General features: G+C 34.1%; 1 protein-coding gene across 1 annotated transcript; it reads right to left on the bottom strand.

Moving 5' to 3' along the window:
* Positions 1-5,922: 5,922 nt before the first annotated feature.
* On the bottom strand, positions 5,923-7,323 carry LOC133823775 (uncharacterized). The gene is made up of 3 exons (XM_062256625.1): positions 6,978-7,323; positions 6,742-6,875; positions 5,923-6,621 (listed from the first exon to the last, which is right to left on the bottom strand). The coding sequence occupies exons 1-3, from the start codon at positions 7,321-7,323 to the stop codon at positions 5,923-5,925; spliced, it is 1,179 nt and encodes a 392-aa protein (XP_062112609.1).
* Positions 7,324-19,088: the final 11,765 nt, after the last annotated feature.

Below are 19,088 nucleotides of genomic sequence, written 5' to 3'. Positions count from 1 at the left end.
TTAGGAAACTGAGTAGAAGACTAAGAGAAGGAAACATAACATAAAACAAATGAACTAGAGTTTTGGTTTACCTCAAAGACTTGTAAGATCAATCTACACCACAACCGAAATACTATAGAACCTTACTTCCCAAAGTGTTTGATAAGCTTATGATGTTTAAGCTTATGATTTCCCCAAAACCCAGGTGTTTATACTCTCACACTCACTTAGCACTTTCAGCCTCTGAACTTAGAGCAAAAGGTGAATAATGGCTGGGTACTAGGTCCTATTTATAGAGTTTAGGAATGAAAGGATCTTGATTTTACTTGAATAAAAATAATAGCTTTTTAGGTGAAAAATATTTGAATAGTCGTTCAGCAGAGGCTGAAGACTCGTTCAGAAAGATGCTGGACTTATCAAGAGTTTGAATGGCTGAAAGGAAAAGAATTCAAAAACATTTGAAAATACACTAAAGGAGGCGATATATCGCCCCCTGTAGGTGATATATCGCCTGGGCCAGTATGCCCGAGGCGACCGTGCATCGTCTCGTGTTTTTCGTATCTACGTGCTGCGATATATCGCCCCCTATAGCTGCGATATATCGGAACACGCTGATTAATTAAACACGAAATTACACATTTTTAGCTAAGTTTGAATAGAGTAAACAGCCTTGACTAAGCCCTCAACATATTCAAAGCTGCTGACTGACCCTAATGCATTCAAACTTTACTCCTTATTAAATTTAATCCTCCAAAATACTTAATCTTTAATCACCCATTCATAACATGTGCTTAAAATCCTATTGGTTGATATCTAAACCTTATAGTATAATAAATATTATTCTTAATATCAGCTATATAATCAAACCTTAGGTTAAAATTAATATTCTTAAACTATAGGTCAAACTTAGAAAGTCTATAAGTACTACTATGAGTGTCCAAATAATTCCCGGTCTGAACCAAAAATCCACAGTAACAAAGATAATACTATACATACTATAATACTACTAAATAATTAGCTAAGTAAAGTTCTTGTACTCAACAGCTTATGTCGTTTCTGACCTTTAGGTCAGTGTCCCTGACTAGTCAGTGCCATTAACAAATAATCAACATTCATTAGCATTTAATATGCAATCCATGTCCACATATATCAACCAACATGCTTCAATAACAAAAGACGCATGTCATATACATATACAAGGTGCAACTGTACTCATACATTGTTTTCTTAACTCTGGTTCGAGTGAAAATTATTATAAGAACGACCCCTGAGAATGATCAATCTTTTAATTCCTTGACGGTCACCTGGTCATAACCAAAATATAGGATTCATCAATGAAAATGATTACAAAGGATTCCCAAACCAAAACCTAGCCTCCGAGACATCGAATCCTACTAAACCGGGTAGTAGAATCGATCCCGAGGCCTAAGGCTTGAATCCCCAAGCTAAAAACACATTTTTGGCCAAAATTGCCCTGATGGACTGCGGCTCACCAGAGCCATGTCGCGGCTCACCCCTCTGACAGAGCCATTTCCCTCAGAAAAATGCACGTAGGCCGCGGCTCACCATAGCCATGCTGCGGCCCTTTTCGAAAACCAGCAAGCACCAGCTTGCTTCCCCTGCATTTTCCCTCGGAACCAAACCATCAAACCAGTTCCAAACCCCTTCTGAACACTCAATCTAACCCCTTAACATCATCTTTATGAAACCCTCATCAAAACCCAAGTTAAACTTCAATCAAACTTCCATCAATTCAACTATCCATCAAGAGAGTTACAAGCTAAAAACTCAAAGCTAAAACAGAGTAAAACAAGAAACCAATGGCTAAAACTCACCTCAAATCCGAGATTAAACCTCCTTCAATAGCTGAACCAAGTTTACAAACCCAGCTCCTTGATTTCCTAGCTTAATTCCCCAATTCAAGCTCAAAAACTCCAAAGAGGAAATGGAAGAGAATGATGCATGGGAAGGAGAAGGAAAACCCTGTTTTTGTTCTGTTTTTCTACAGCCATCTAAATGTCATATACATCCAAACCAAATGACCTAAATACCCCTAGGTCTTTAAAATTTTCTAAAGCCTTCCCAAGGGTAAAACTGGTACTGTCCACCTATCTCGTTAATCATAATTAACGCTCTCCAATTCCCGCTAATCTCAATAGTCTCAACCACCAATGATTCATATCCCATTACCCTATAATTCCCGGTAACGCTCTAATCATTAAGAACACCCCGAGACTCACCCCGAGCCCCGAGCTTAAACCTGTTATGACCAAACCGATAAATTATACTTAAAGATCGTCTCATGCCGAATAACTCAAACCAATCCACATTATAATGTGGCCTCACAATATATCATTGACATGCAAAAAAATATACAATTATGCCCTCAACGGGCCAAATTACCAAAACACCGCTGTAAAAAATGTGGACCCACATGCATGCATTTAACATCATATTATAATATAATTCTCATACACATGCATAAATTCATTTAATAGCATAATTAAATAGTTATGGCCCTCTCGGCCTACTAATCCAGCCATTAAACCATATTAGGGATTCCGGGGCTTTACAATTTTTCCCCTTACCTAACTCCATGTTACCCTATTTTCATAATGTTTTTCATTGTTAATTGGAATAAGATGGATTAGGACCGGGCCGGGATGTCTTCTCGCCTTCCTACCTCAAAATTTATCCAAATCTAGGCTTCAGGATAAGCAACGTCTCAATAGTCTTATAATATACTTATTATATAATCAATAATTTAGGGTATGAATCTTCAAATTAATTATCTCATGTCTGTCATAATCTCAATAATTTAAGTATCAATGGGAACATATTAAGATGGGTATTCATCCTTAGAATCACCTAGACTAGAGTGGGTAATTCTTTACACGTGAGATAGATACAGAGAGAAGAAAAGAAAATAACTAAGAGACTTAGAAAAAGACTTGTGTTTAGAGAGAATCTAAAACTATCAAACAACCAGTGATTAAACTTATGTTTTGACTTCTCTCTAAGTACTTCTTTTATAGACTCATTTAGGTCATTTATTTAATTAAAAAATCAATAAAATAATAGCAAATTAACAGTCCTAGGTCGAAATTATCATGGACTTTAGGTCCGTGAAATTTCTCATTTGATTATAAGCTCATAGGCCTGTATTATTTTCTATTGATTTAATTAATTAAATAATTATTTAAATCCTTTATCAAATTAATTATTTATTTGAATCTTGATTTAAACTTATTTATTAATTTAGATACCAATTTATCTTAATTAATAAATCTGCCCTAATTTATCTTTTCTTCTCTAAATTACATAACTTTGTGAAACTATCCAAAAATTGACCTGGTCAACTTTGATAATTCTAATTGATAATTAAATCAATTAATTGAGACTATCTAGATGATTTTATCCAAGGTACAGTAGGGACCATGGGCCTATGAAATCAAGCTCCAATAAGTTATCATATATCTAACAAATAAATTTACTAACTTATTAATTCCTCGTGACACCACTAAAGACTCATAATTGACTCTTGAATTCAAAGAACGCTCTATAACAAATATAGATACGCTATTAATTATCCATTGTTACAACCATAATTGTCACTCAATCCTCTATAGACGGTCTACAACGATATGGGACTAAAATACTGTTTTACCCCTCATTGTATTTTATCCTTAAAACACTTAGTTCCTTGTAATTGATATTTCAGTAAACTAATATTAATTACTGAAATGAGATCTCTATCATTTAACACCTTGAACCAAACTAAAAGGAAACCATTGTTTCATCAATTCATTAGAAGCTATAGATGTTCATATCTATGATTAACACTCCCACTCAATTATACTACCGAGTTCCCAAGATGTAAGTATGGGCTAGTCCGTAGGGTAAGCTGGTAACGAACAAGTTAAAGAACTCAAATGATACAATCAGTTAGAACACTAACCACTCAGAATTGAGATTGAATTGACCTAAGGTCAACTATATGATATGACTAAAATAGATAATAACGGTTTGTTTACTTATCCTATCAACTGTCAATATCGGTCCAGTCCGATGTAACAAATACATTCGATCTTATCTACTTTGCTAATGTTCTGGAAAGAACATAACACTGTAATGTGTAAGTAGATCATATCATAGATTGGCAAGTCAGTGTAAATCCTGTGCACCGACTAATCTTAGGACTAACTTATTTTGATCATATAATCATATTTATATTCCACTGTGATTACGTCACTATAAATACGATTAGCTATATGCTCGAGATTTAATAGAAGCTTATATTAAACAAATAATCATGAAAATAAAACATGTGAGCAAAGTGATTGACCAAGTCAAAAGATGATTTCTATTCTTTTATTGATAATAAATGAGATTACAAAAAAATTGAGTTTTAATTAGGGCATAAAATCCCAACAAGAGTAACTTGACATTGTAAAAATAAAAATAAGATTATATTTTCTTTTACCTGATTTATACTTCGTAGAGTATAATAACTTGATATTTTAATTATCAAAATAAGAGTGAAGCTAAAGTCCTGCGCTACTTTCCATTGATACCAAGATTACGAAGATTTTTTATGTCATAAAATACATCTAATTTTATGACTTGACATCATAAACAAGATCGTACAAATGATGGTTGTATGAGACACCCAAGTAATTCTCCAGCATGGGTGATTTTTTTATCACAACCATAAGGATTTCGCTTCAGATCCTTGAAATGTCAAACTTGGTCTAGCTTCCGATGGAATGAATCCTTTCAAAACATTAAGTGCACGCCATAGTACATAGATAATTATTTTGATACTATATAATCTTCCTTCGTGGATGTGTATGAAACAACCTAATTTCAGTATGTCTTTGATCATACCTAGTCCAAACACACCTAGAAATATTATTGATGTAAATCTAAAGCCACTGATTGAAAAGTGAAAGGAGTTATGGGGAACTGAAGTTGAAACTTTTGATGTAGCTACCAAAAAATACTTTAATACGCGGGCATCACTGTTATGGACTACCAGTGACTTTCAAGCATATGCAAACTTATGAAGATGGAGCAAGAAAGGAAAATATGTGTGCCAATCTTGTCATCAAGACACTTATTCTTAATGGTTGAAGTATAGCAAAAAACATTGTTATGTGGGACAGCGACGCTGGTTAGAAAACAACGACCCGTTTAGAAATGATGAAAAGTATTTTGAAGGCACGAAAGAGAAAAGAATGGCTCCAACACCATTAAGTGTTTCTATAATACTGGATACGTTAGCAGGCTACCAACTTAAATTTGAGAAGACAGTGGTTAATCCTTCATTGCAATACAGTTGGAAGAAAATGAGTATATTTTTTATTTGCCATATTGGAAAGATTATTTATTACAACATAATCTTGATGTGATGCATATTGAAAAGAATGTATGTGAAAGTTTGATTGAGACATTATTGAGTTTAGATGCAAAAAATAAAGACAATCTGAATGCACGTCTTGATTTAAAATATATGGGTATTAGATCTAAACTTTATCCAAAGGAAACCGAGTCTAAGAAAACTGTCATTCCCACTACTACAAAATATGGCTTCCTCCGTAGTTTTTTTACTTAATACACTGCGATTTTTTTGAGTAATAGGAACCGCAGTATATTCAACTGCAAAGAAAAGTTCACGAAAAATCACAGAGAAAAGTGCTACTTTTCACTGTGGTTTTTTAATATTTAATTATTTTTGTTTTCTTTTCATATATATAATTTGATTTCGAATTAATTTTTTTTAATAACTATAAAATTTTATTAATAATACTATATTCAATACAAAATTATATTTAAAATTTTTAATATAAAATACCATAAAAAAAAAATTATTAAGAAAAGAGAAATATATTGATCAACACAACTTACAACCAAAAGCTCACAAAGAGCTAAAAAGAGAACAAATTACAAGTTCTGAATGAACTCAAACATTAGCTTCTCTTGGACCTGAATTTTCTGTCTCACAATGCTAAACATTCTAGCTTTCAAACACGATTTAATCAAGAAATCAATTTTTTGAACAGACAAAGTAAAATGATAAAAAATACAAGAGCTACGATTGAGCCATATGTAATAAACTGCAGCAGCAAGAGTAGTAGCAGCTATCCTTTGCAAAATCCCTTTAGGTCTCCCATCCTTCCAAAAAAGCCAATCGGAGAACTTGGTAGGCCAAATGGCTGAACCTAACCAACTTCTGATCCGCTGCATGACCTTTTGAGAGAAAATACAATAAAAAAACAGATGAGCATGAGTCTCGACTGCACTCTCACAAACAGGGCACAAGGTAGAAGCCATTTGAACATGGCAAAGCATCAAATTATCCCATGTAAGCAGATGACCATGAACCAATTGCCATAAGATAAAAATGTGCTTCAGAACAAAAAACCTACACCAAACAACCTTAGCAAAACTAATCTTATCCTGTTGAAGCAACTGGTTGTAAAGAATACTCACATTCAGCTTGCCTTTTAAAACTGATGCCTCCAAGTCATCTAAAGATAAAAAGTCTTTCAACTTAGTTAATTTCCTCCAATACCAACTCACATCAGCTTTTAAGTTATACTCCCAAAAACTCTGACCTTTTAGATAAAGATCATCAATCCACTTAACCCACAACAGATCTTGTTTAGAATTAATTGCCCAAACATACTTTGCTAACAAAATTTTATTCCATTCAGAGCCTTCCTTAAAATCAATACCACCCAAGTTCTTCGGTAAACATACCTGATCCCAAGAAGATAAATGGAGTTTGCTACGATTTCCTTTTGCTCCCCGTAAAAAGTTCCTACACAGCCGATCAATTTCATGGATAACACTTTGGGAGAGAAGAAAAATGCTCATCCAATATATCCTAATGCCTAACAAAACAGAATGAAGCATTTGAGCTCTCACTGCAAAAGAAAGATGACGGCTAGGCTAAGTATGAAGTCGACTGTGAATCTTTTTAATGACCAAGCCACAATCTTCCACCTTCCATTTAGTAGGTCGAAGAGGAACACCCAAATATTTTAAGGGAAAGGACCCCTCTTCTATGTTGTCACAATCCAAAATAATCTTCTTTTCTTCAGAGGTTATTCCACCAAAATATATATGAGATTTAGACAAGTTGGCTAAAAGTCCAGAATCCTGACTAAACTTGGTAAATCCATCATGAAGGATTTGAATAGACCGAAGAGATCCATTGCAAAATAAAATGAGGTCATCCGCAAAAGATAAGTTGACAAGTTTCAGCCATTTACAAAGAGGATGATATCTATAATCCTTGTTATGAGTAGCATGTATAAGAAGTCTAGTAAGATACTCCATGACTAAAACAAACAATAAGGGGGATATAGGGTCCCCTTGTCTTAAGCCTTTCCTCCCACGAAAGTCTCCTTGCAACCCACCATTCATTAAAAGAGTATAGGAGGTTCCCTTCAAACACACCATAATCCACTGAATAAATCGGCTAGGAAAACAATATGCTTTCAAGAGATCCTCCAAAAATAACCAATCAATAGTCATAAGCCTTGCTAAGAACCATTTTTAACACACAACGGGGTGAAACATTTTTCATGGAATAGCCTTTAAGGAGGTCTTGGAAGATGAGAATAGTATGCGCTAAAGAGAGGTTCTTGATAAACGCTCCTTGATTTTGATGAACAAGCACCAGAAGAACTCTAGCCAATCTCAAACATAACATTTTCGAAATGCATGTATACAGAGTGTTGCAACAAGAAATTGGCCTATAATCAGAAGCTTTTGAGGTAGTATCAACCTTAGGGATAAGGGATAGGATTGTGTTGTTATGATCATTAGGAAGCACTCCATGATCAAAGAAGCTCAAAATCGCCTCAGCAATTTCATCCTCTTTATCCTGCCACAAGACTTTGAAAAATCCCAAACCACACTTATCAAGGCCAAGACTCTTAATATATTGAATACTAAATAATGACTCCTTCACATTCTTCTTGGTAAATTTCTTTATTAAGACAAGTTGTTGCTCTAAAGTCAAAGTATCTCCATGACTGAAACAATCTTGCTTTATCTGAGTAGTGGTCGAACTAGGACTACCCATAAAGCCTTTAAAGTGGTTACTGAAATGAGCAACTACTTCTTCATAATTATCAATTAGCTGACCTTTATCATCCATGAACAAAGTGATCCGATTGCCAACTTTCCTCTGCTTTAGACTAGCATAAAAATAGGAGGTATTCTCATCTCCAAATCGAAGCCAAGTGATCTTAATCCTTTGCCTTAGAAAACTCTCATACATTTTGGATTGAAGAGAAAACTCTAGACACGCATCTTTTTCAACATGTTGAAGATCAGCCGAGGAAGGGTCCTGTTGTAAATTAAACTGAGTTTGTTGGTATTTTTCCTTAGCTGCTGAAAATAGTTGAGCAACATCACGAACCTTCACTTTGTTAAACTTATGCAGAACAAATTTCACTCTATGCAATTTCTTTAAAATGCGCAGTAATCCAGTAGCATGAATCGACTCAAACCAATTACTTAAGACACTGCTTTTGAACTCCAAATGATCTGCCCACATATTAAAGAATCTAAAAGGCTTGACCCCTGAAATCTTGACTAGAAAAGTTGTGATAATACAGTAGCAATGATCAGAGATGACATCCCAATTAAATCGGGCCTCTGAGTTAGGAAAAGCAATAACCCAAGCTTCATTTTTGAAGACCCTATCCAATTTAGAGAAAATTCTGGCCCCTTCCGCTTACTTATTAGACTAGGTATAATGGGATCCAATCATTCTCAACTCATCCACCATATTACAGGCCCTCCATTGACGAGCATCTTCCATTTCCAAATCAGTAAATGGACGACCTCCAATTCTGTCATCATAATCAAAAGCTGCATTATAATCACCAGCCAATAACCAAGGATGCACATGGAACACAAGCAAAGACAAATCATGCCAGAGGCATTTCCTTTCCTCAACAGAATTCCTTCCATAAACAACAGTCAGACAGAACTCCTAAGGTATACCCATAATCTTCACACAACAATGAACATACTGCTCATTTTCTTGAAGAACATTAATAGAAACATACCCAACTTTCCAAACCAGTAAACGCCTACCTTCAACAACCAGACCACTGAAACAGTCCCATCCCACAAATACATTCTTCATCATTTCCTCAATCTTATTACCCCTAAGTTTAGTTTCAAGAAAAGCTCCTAAGCCAATTTTATTGAGACGGAAAAATTCAAGCAGTGACCTCTGCTTATTCCTTTTATTCAGACCCCTATCATTCCAACGCAGAATGTTACACCCTTCCATTAGAAACATTTATAGCATATTGACCCTGCTTTGCGACCTTTACTTGACGCTCCTGTAAACACTATACTTATTTGTCCTCAAAGTATGCAAATGTGAAATAATTTATTTAACTCCACCCACTTGTTTTGGTGTAGTCCATTTCAGCTCCTGCCCTGATGTAGAAGTACATTGGTCCTTCAGCATAACCGACTGTGTATCATTTCCAGCCACAATATCATTTGAATCCTTTGGCAAATTTTCAAACTTTGACCCAAAAGTAGTCTGTTTACTCACACCCTCTGCATTCACCAGACTTGTCTTCAACTCCTTTTTCCTACAAACATCTCCCTGGTCTCGTTTACAGCTAGTAGCAAGATGTCCTAAATTTTTACAGTTCGATCAGCGGGTAGGCAACCATTCAAACTCAATAGCCTGCTCCATCAATGGACCACGTTCGTTAAGAAAACTGATAGATTGAGGGAATTGATTTTAAATCTCAACATCCACAAGCACTCTAGCAAACTTCACCATAGATCTCTCCTTTGTAACCTTATCAATCATCATAGGTTTGCCTATGGTACTAACAAGAGCACTCAAACATTTAATGCCCCAATATTGGAGCTCAAGATCAGGTAATCTAATCTAGACAGGAACAGATTTCACTAACCTCATAGTGTCTAAATCTGTCGACAAAGGTCTCAAAATAACAGGCTTCCTATCAAAATGGACTACCCCAGATTCCAAAACCATATCCCAAATTTAAAGAATTGAAATTATGCATGACAAGTTATTACTACCTATAAATTCAATTCAGAGGAAACATAATTTGGGATATGTTAAAAAAAATTGGCAGAGTTTCCTCTGTTTCTATAACATATCCCAAATTATTCCTACCTATAAATTCAATTCAAACAAACACAACAATCAACATGCATAATTTCGTGCATAAACCATCGCAACACACAAAATTCGCAGATCCGACTTCACTAAGACACACATGTTCTCAACCTTCTGTTATCTCCGCAGCACACAATTTTATCTCAGAACCTTCTTCTCTAAGGATGAATATATTATATATAAAAACTCCTCTAACAATAGTTTGTATAATATCAAAAATAAAAATAAAACATTAATTAGTAATAATTACTCACCTTCAAAATTAATCTTCAACAATTTCAACACATGCACTTCAAATTCAAACAAGTATATCCTACAATAAAAGTTTAAACAATGATTAGCAAATGTGGTAATTGGTATGATTAGAGTATTCAAAATTATGTATTAAATTAAAACAAATAAACTCAACTTTTAAATACTATCTTTCTAATAAATTGGTTAAGCTACTAAAATTAAATTTACTAAACCATAATTACAAAAATAGTGATAAATTAATAATAAATTTGGATTCCTAAAATAATTAACAAAATTAACTTAAAAAAATTCATTATGTAAATAATATAAAAAGACATTTAAAAAATAATATTATAATCTAAAAATTTATGTAAAAATAATATATTGTAAATAATGAACATAATTAATATTAACATTATGAAAAAACAAATAAATTAGGTATTAATATCCAAAAATTCGAAGTATTAAAAAAGAAAAAAACAAAGTCAAGTTTAAGAGATCAATACCTGTTTTGAAGCATGAAAATTTCTTCTAATCCTCCACAAACATTCAAAAACGTCCAAAAATTGTAAAAAAAAAAACACAACCTATAAACTCACTTTAATACCCCATTAATCCCACTCAAAATTTCTTCATTTTTGCCCTAAAAATTCAAAATAAATCATTTTTATGAATATATACATGATTTAAAGCATTAATGTGGAAATTTTTAAAAAAAAACACACACACGTAAAAAGGGTGAATATGGTGATTACCGTGGCTAAGGACGATGAGTTTTCCGTTCTCGCGCGCGACTGAAATTGAGGAAATGAGGAGAGTGAAGGGTCGGGGTCAAGTATATAGGGAAGGAAACTTTTCTCCGCAGTTATTTTGAAAATACTGCAGAGAAAAGTCTATTTTTTTCCGCGATTATTTTTTAAATAACTGCGGAGAAAAGTCTCTGCCTCCCCATTCAAATTTTTTCTCAGCGCTTGTTATTTAAGTTGGAAAAAAAACGCAAAGAAAACACATATTTGTAGTAGTGTCCGCTTGCATATTTTAACTGTCACTAATGAGCAACGACGACGGTTGACTAACTGTCGTAATTGCCTATGCCGGTGTAGGGGTAGCTATGCCGACAATTAGAAACTATCGCTGTTGCGGGCAACGCAAACAGTTATTAGGTGTCGTTGTTGCTGGCAACGCTAACAATTATTAGGTGTCATTGTTACTGGCAACGCCGACAGTCAAAAATTGTCGTTGTTACGGGGCAACGCCGACAATTATTAGGTGTCATTGTTGCTGGCAACACCGATAGTTATTAGGTGTCGATGTTGCTGGTAACGCCGACAATTATTAGGAGTCGTCGTTGCTTGTAAAAAAATTATTTATTTTTATTTTAAATTAAAAATTATGATTTAAATGAAATATTTATATAAAAATATAAAAAATTATAGATTAAAATCACAAAACTTATACAAAGTATTTACAAATCTAATAAAACAAATTTTGGAACAAATATAACAATACTACTTGACTCAAAAATTATATAGCATTGCCTATAAACATAATCGTCTTGACCTTAAAAAATATATAACTAGATTTACAAAGTAAATAATTAACCATTCAAAAGAGAATCATTTAATCTAATAAAAATTACAAATAAAATAAAACACTAATTCATTTTCAAACAATATATATTTCTTATTCTTGTCAATGTACTCGCCCTCATCACCAATAGTCTTTTCAAAGTAAGAATTGCCTGCCATGAATTTCTTTCTAAAATCATCTCTGAAATATGAAAAATCACATTATAATACACCAAACATGAAAAATTATAACTAGATTTTTATTGTAGTGTAAATAAAAAAGTTTACTCACAATTGTTACACAACTCTCTTGGTACCAATGTCTCAGTCCAAGTCATAAGTTTACTCTCTTGTTCTTTTAATATTTTTACATACTCAATAGTTTCAATGAACTAATTTTATCTATCTAATACTTTATTTCGTTCAAGGCACAAAAAATGAAAGAACAAAGAAGAGGTACTAACCCAACAACTATAACTAAAATTTAGTAAAAACATATATCAAGCATCAATAGCTTTTAGATACCGTTTAGCATGTTTAAGCAAAACATGTTTCAGAATTGTATCTTATCTTACCTATATAATAAATGGCTATTTAACAGTAATTGTTGTGTTTTTTTTCAAAACAAACTGTTAGTATTAACAGAACCTGTCAAATACTAACAATACTCTTGAAGAGATGCAATGGTAACTAATTAGTGAAGCTTTGTCTATTTTGGTTCACAACTTGGCAACTATTCAGTGAAGCATTTGAAAAACTACAAAATATCACTCCAATCTTCTTCTAAACAGATACAAAACAAAATTGTTCCAAATTGCATGCAAAGGTACAATATTTGCATGAGTAAGAAATATGGTTAAAGAAAAACCAGACTTAAAAAAAAAAATTCAAGCAGTCATTGAACGTTGGCTTGTGAAAACTCAATGAAGTAATTCAAAAGAGGCTTGTGAATACCCGCAACAATTGTGAAAAGATTGCAAACATTCAAAAGGTTTGTGATTCCACTATAGTTTTACAAAAGAAAAAAAAAAGATTCATAGTCATCAATTCAAAAAGCTTAGACCTCTCCTTTTCTCAGGTGTGTTCAAGTAATACAATATGATTTCATCTTAGAGTATCCCTATATACATACTATATTGCACTGTACTATTCTATTATATACTATGTATCCCTATATATACACCATATATTAGAATCAATAGATGAGAAGGCATACCCAAAATAAAATTCAAGGCAATACACATAATTTAGTAATAATATTTAAATATAAATAATTATTGATAAAAAAAAATATACCTAGCTGAGATGAGAACCCCTAGCCGATGCCACCACCTCCAGCCACCATCCGAGACCAAACCCGAGAATCCCTAGCCGCAAGCCCAGCCCCTGCACCGTAGAGCCTGAACCCGAGACAAGTACCCGCATCCGCCGTCGAGCCCAGCCCCCGAGCCACCAATCATTCCCGTTGAGCCCAGCCCCGAGGCCCTGCCGCCGTACAACCTGACCTCGACCCCCCTGTTGCCTCGACCACCATCCCCCAAGCCCCAATCGATGTACAACCTTCTCATTTTCTTCTTCTTGTGTTTTTGTGTTGTTGAGAAAAAATATTGAAACCTAATTAGGATTGTGTCTATTATGATAAGTTATTTGGGGTCAAGGCAAAAAATAAAATTGTGACACCTATATAAATATTTTTTATATTCATTAGTTGTTCAATAAAATGTGTTGGTCTAGTGTTAAAGAGTACTTAACTTGATTTGGAGGGTGGGGGTTCGAAACTGGCTAACTCCATATATATTGTTTTTTAAAAAATCAAAATTGTAAATATTATGGTTGTGTTTGGTAAAATTTTTGTTTTTGAATTTTTTAAACACAAAAATAAAAAATAATAAATGTGTTTGATAACTTTTATTTTTATTTTTTGTTTAACAATGTAAAATAAGGTATTGATTTGAAGAGGAGAAGAAAAAAAATAAAAAAGTCAAAAAAGATTTAAAAAAATTTTGAAAGTGAAAAAAATTATATTTTCAAAATTTAATGAATTTTAATTAAAATTTTAAAATATAATAAATACAAATGGAGTTATTGAACATTGTTTTATGTTTAATTATCAAATTTTTAATTAAATAAATAAAAAACTATTTTTTTAATAGTTACCAAATAGCACATATATGTGTACTATTTAATATCATTAAAAAGTTTGACAAATTATTCAAATAAATTATTTTAACTAAGACTTTAGTATTACAATTTAGTAATTAATATTTTTTTATAAAATTAAATTAAAGTATTGTTACTCTTAATATCATAATTAATTTAAAGTTTGATATAAAAATTATTATAAATACAAAAGTTAATTTATTATTCATTAATTATATTTTTAAATTTTTTATTTGAATTTTGGCGACATTTTATAACTGCCAGCATTGGGCTTTTATTAACTGTCGGGGTTGAGGTCAATAACGACAATTTTTAACTGTCGGCATTGGTCTTGAATTAACTGTCGGCGTTGGGGTCAATAGCGATAATTTTTAACTGTCGGCATTAGTCTCGAATTAACTGTCGGCGTTGGGGTCAATAGCGACAGTCAAAAGCAACAGTGACAGTTATTAACTGTTGGCATTGGTTTCTATGCCTATAGTCTTTAACTGTCGGCGTAGAGTCCTGCTAAACAATTACAACAGTCCACTTGGGTGTCGGGGAAGTCCAGTTTTGTAGTAGTGAAGTCGTACTATAATATAACTTACATAATCATATAATGATACATATATATATTACATAATCACATAATGTCCATAATTTGCCATCTTGGCCCCCTAATCAAGGTCTTAAGCCTTATTATGTTACACTTTGTATACCAAAACTCTGCAAAAATTGTCATAAACAACTTCTTAAGAGATAAACAACAATAATATAGACTCGTGGACTAGGTGAATTTTAACCACTTTACCACATTAAAGTTCTTTGTGTTTTCATTATACAATTTAGATTAAACCTAATTTCATTATCGAATTTCTTAATTTCCTATTGGCGAAAAACCGCGTCAACAGATTGGTGCTTTCATTGACAGTTGATTAGGCATGCAAACTTTTGTTCTTGAATCCTTCCTTGCAAAAATTGTGGTAACCGGAAGGTTAGTGCATGAAGACAAGTCGAAAAGGCCTAGGTACCAGATGGACTTTCAAGCGGCTAGCCTTACCTGGCTTATTTTGCTCGCCTCCCCTAGAAGAAGCCCGAGCCCATGAATAATCAATGGGCTAAAAGATATCCAACCATGTTTTTTCGTTTCCATAATGATATTGGTCACACCACAAACGACTGTCGCCAACTAAAGGATGAAATCGAGATGCTGATTCGGGCTGGACCGTTAGAACAATATGCTCGAAATCTAGTAGCTCCGAAATAGCAGGCCGCACTAAATTAGTGGCCAGCTCAGGGTAATCAGCCAAATCCATCTGCGGCTCTTCCATCTCCGAGAATACAACTCATCCCACCTCCAATGAAATAGAGGGACAGAGTTACGATCTCAGGTGGGCCACATTTAGCAAGAACAAGTAATGGGGCCCAATATAGGTATATACTGGAGCTGGAGACCCACCAGGGTGCGTTATATACCCCTGAGTAGCGCTTGCCAAAGAAACAAATGGATAAACAACCTATCATTTTTTTGGATGAAGACACAAGTCACAACCTATTCCTGCATAATGATCTGCATGTGATAACCGTTCAGCTCGCCAATAAGAGAGTCCAGATAATTCTGATCATCAAAGGGAGCTCAATAAATGTGTTATTCACGTCCACATTAGAAAAGATGGGACTCTTGGTTACAGACCCGAAAGCCTCCTTAATAACTCTATATGGGTACTCAGAAGAAGGGCCAACAACAATAGGGACAATATAGCTCATGGTGACAGTCGGTGATGACGCTCGAGCCACAACAAAGATGCTCGAGTTTATTGTTATAGATTTCCCAACTTCTTATAACGCCATCTTAGGGCGACCTTATTTAATAACCTTCAAGGCGATAACTTATGTTTCTCATATGGCCATGAAATTCCCCACACCAATGGGAATATGTATGTTAAGGGGAGATTAACTTGCTGCCAAAGAATGCTATAGCATCTCGATGAAGGGAAGAATGTAACATGGGCAGCAAGTAATGGTGATCATTGAGGAAGCGGAAGAGTCTCAAGTAATGCAAATTTAGGTTGTCGAGTTAGAAGAAATTGACCCGTGAGTAGGCGAGGATAAGTCAGAACTACAAGCTCTTGAGGAACTGGAAGAAGTAATCCTTGATCTAGAAGCAACTTCCAAAGTTGTAAATATTGGAAGAAATCACAGTGTTGAACTAGAAAAAGAACCTCATTGAGATTCTAATTAATAACTTTGACGTCTTCGAGTGGTCACATGCTGACATGTGGTTGGTAATAGTCCTAAAGTAATCATGCACACACTAAATTTGAACAAGGACACACTAGCCAAGCAACATAAGAGAAGCCTATTGGGAAAAGAAAGAGGAGAAACTATAGAGGAAGAAGTAGCTCGCCTCTTAAAGTGTGGGTTCATCAGGGAAGAAAAATATCCGACCTAGATGGCTAACCCCGTTCTGGTTCCAAAACCTAACAGAAAATGGAGAACTTGCATCGACTTCTCTACGACCTCAACAACGTCTGTCCAAAGGATTGCTTTCCTTTGGCAAGAATTGATCAGTTCATTGACACCACAGTCGGTCATGAGTTCATGTCATTCAAGGACGGGTATTCTGGATATAACCAGATCACGATGAACCCTACTAACCAAGAGCATACCTGAAAAAACACGAGTTTATGTGTCCTATTCATGGTACAGTTGGCAAGCATTTAATGAAGTTATTCATAGTTCCGAGAACACGGTACAATTTCCCAAACAGGTAGCTCGAGTCAATTCGACAAGACATCAAGGAGATCGTCTAGCCAGATCATCAAGTCTCATAAGCATAGCTCAAACATCTCAATGTTCAGAACAACCTACTAGCTCACAGAGTGTGCATTCATCTCTCTGGCGACGTATGAAATGCACAGACCAGAATTCTTGAAGACTCAGGGAAGTTATATGCATAATTAATACAGAGAGTCACCCTTGCCTGATAAATCTATAATATCAGGAAATTAATGCATTTAATGTATTTATTTGTATATTTGGGTAGTTACCCAATCTTGTAAGTTATTCAATATTGAACGTTACCCAAATCTGTCCATTGAACCCCTACAAATAGAGAGGGAATGGATAGATAAAGGAATCGAAGATTTGTATACCAAAACTCTGTAGAAATTATCATAAAATTCTTAAGAGATAAACAACAATAATATATACTCGTGGACTAGGTGGGTTTTAACCACCGAACCACGTAAAAGTTCTTTGTGTTTTCATTATATGGTTTAGATTAAGCCTAATTTCATTCTCGAATTTCTTAATTCCATGTTGGCGAAAAACTAGATTTGAGAAAATTATTTGTTTTTAAAAAAAATATTTAACAAATGCTAAATTAAATATTAAATTATTTAACTTACACTACAAAAAAAATCGTTTTTACAGGCGAAAAAATTAGAGGCAGACTTAGTCCACCGGTAATGTATAGGTTATTAGCGGTGGATTACTGACTTCGCTGCTAATAATGTGGAAATTAAATAAAAAAAATTATTTTTTTATTAGCAGCGGACCTACCAATTATTAGCGGCGGGTAGTCCACCCCTAATACAATGCCCAAGAAACGAAAAGGTGCCCAGTTTCAAATTTATTAGCGGCGAGTATTTTCCCTAATTACCGGTGGACTATCCGCCGCTAATGTTATTAGCAGCAGGTCTATATCCGCCGGTAATTACACTATTACTGGTGGGTTATATTAATAGCAGCGAGTCCCACCGCTAATAGTGTATTACCGGCGGGTCCCCACGCGGTAATAATGCTATATTTAAAAAAAATAATCGTCCATACCTCCCATTTCTCCTCTCCCTCTACCAACACATTTCTCCTCTCCCTCTGTCTGAGCACCACAACGACCACCACCCTCTTTGTCCGAGCACCACCACAGACCCCATGCCACGTCGGAGTTTCGGACCCCACGCCGTAGTGTATTAATTTTGTATGTATTAATTTTTTAATTTTAATTGTTTGTATGTAGTTTTTTTAATTTTAATTGTTTGTATTTATTTTCAAAACCCCCACGCAACGCCAGAGTTTCGAACCCCACGCCGGATTTTCGGGCCACCATCAGTGTATGTATATTATATATATTATAAGTGCAAGTGTACTACTTATTATGAGAGTTTTGATGTTTTCAATTTAGAAAAATGAAATTAAAAGAAAAAAAATCAGATTATTAATGTAATTTTTTTTTTTTTTGTATTAATCATATTATGATTTATGTTGCTTTGTGTTGTAATATTATATTAATAAATATTTTGTTGTTCTAGTTATTCTAGGTTTGTTTGTTGTTCTAGTTATAAAATAATGAATGAAAAGATTAATAAAATTTATCTAATTATTTAAAAAAAAAATTGTGTAAAAGTTAAATAATAATTTATTTGTAAAATTATTATTAAATAAATAATAAAAGTGTGTTATAACATTATCTGTTGATGCCGTTTTTCGTCAACTTAAAATGTAGAGCACGTAAACAGTAAAAACTATGGCAAAGGAGAATAATACAGTAGAACAATGAGAGCTTTTTACGTGGTTCAGCAGTTAACACTGCCTAGTCCACTAGTCTTTTTTATTAGGACTTAGGAAATTTCTGGAAATTCTTCAGGGATGAATTCTCCAGAGATTCTCTCAAGATCACAAAATTTCGCCCCTTTACAAAGGTACATGACATCTCTATTTATAGAGGAGATCTCATAATCCAATCCCACACGTTTCGGGAAGTTATTCTGTAAATTAATAAATTTAATTACTTTAAAATTTGTAACTCCCATATACAAGGAAACGTCCCCTGCAGACCAGGGGCGTATAACCGTCTAGTTAACTTCCCTTTATTGTAGGGAAGTTACAACAATAAATATCTCTTGAATGCATGGACTGTGCCTCCTCAGGTGACTCACTAAGTCGTTCGAGGTTAGCAATCAGCATCATCC

Source organism: Humulus lupulus, chromosome 3 (assembly GCF_963169125.1).
Source record: "Humulus lupulus chromosome 3, drHumLupu1.1, whole genome shotgun sequence".
Classification (NCBI taxonomy): domain Eukaryota; kingdom Viridiplantae; phylum Streptophyta; class Magnoliopsida; order Rosales; family Cannabaceae; genus Humulus; species Humulus lupulus.
This window is presented reverse-complemented; position numbering and strand designations above follow the sequence as displayed.

What these genes read in the sequence shown, in the direction of transcription:
- LOC133823775 (XM_062256625.1), bottom strand. Translation starts at nt 7,323, where the DNA reads ATGGAGTATCTTACTAGACTTCTTATACATGCTACTCATAACAAGGAT. An exon ending in TAAATGGAAGGTGGAAGATT is followed by an intron (nt 6,876 to 6,977) that starts GTGGCTTGGTCA and finishes CTGTTTTGTTAG; the next exon opens with GCATTAGGATATATTGGATG. An exon ending in ATTTATCTTCTTGGGATCAG is followed by an intron (nt 6,622 to 6,741) that starts GTATGTTTACCG and finishes TTGTGGGTTAAG; the next exon opens with TGGATTGATGATCTTTATCT.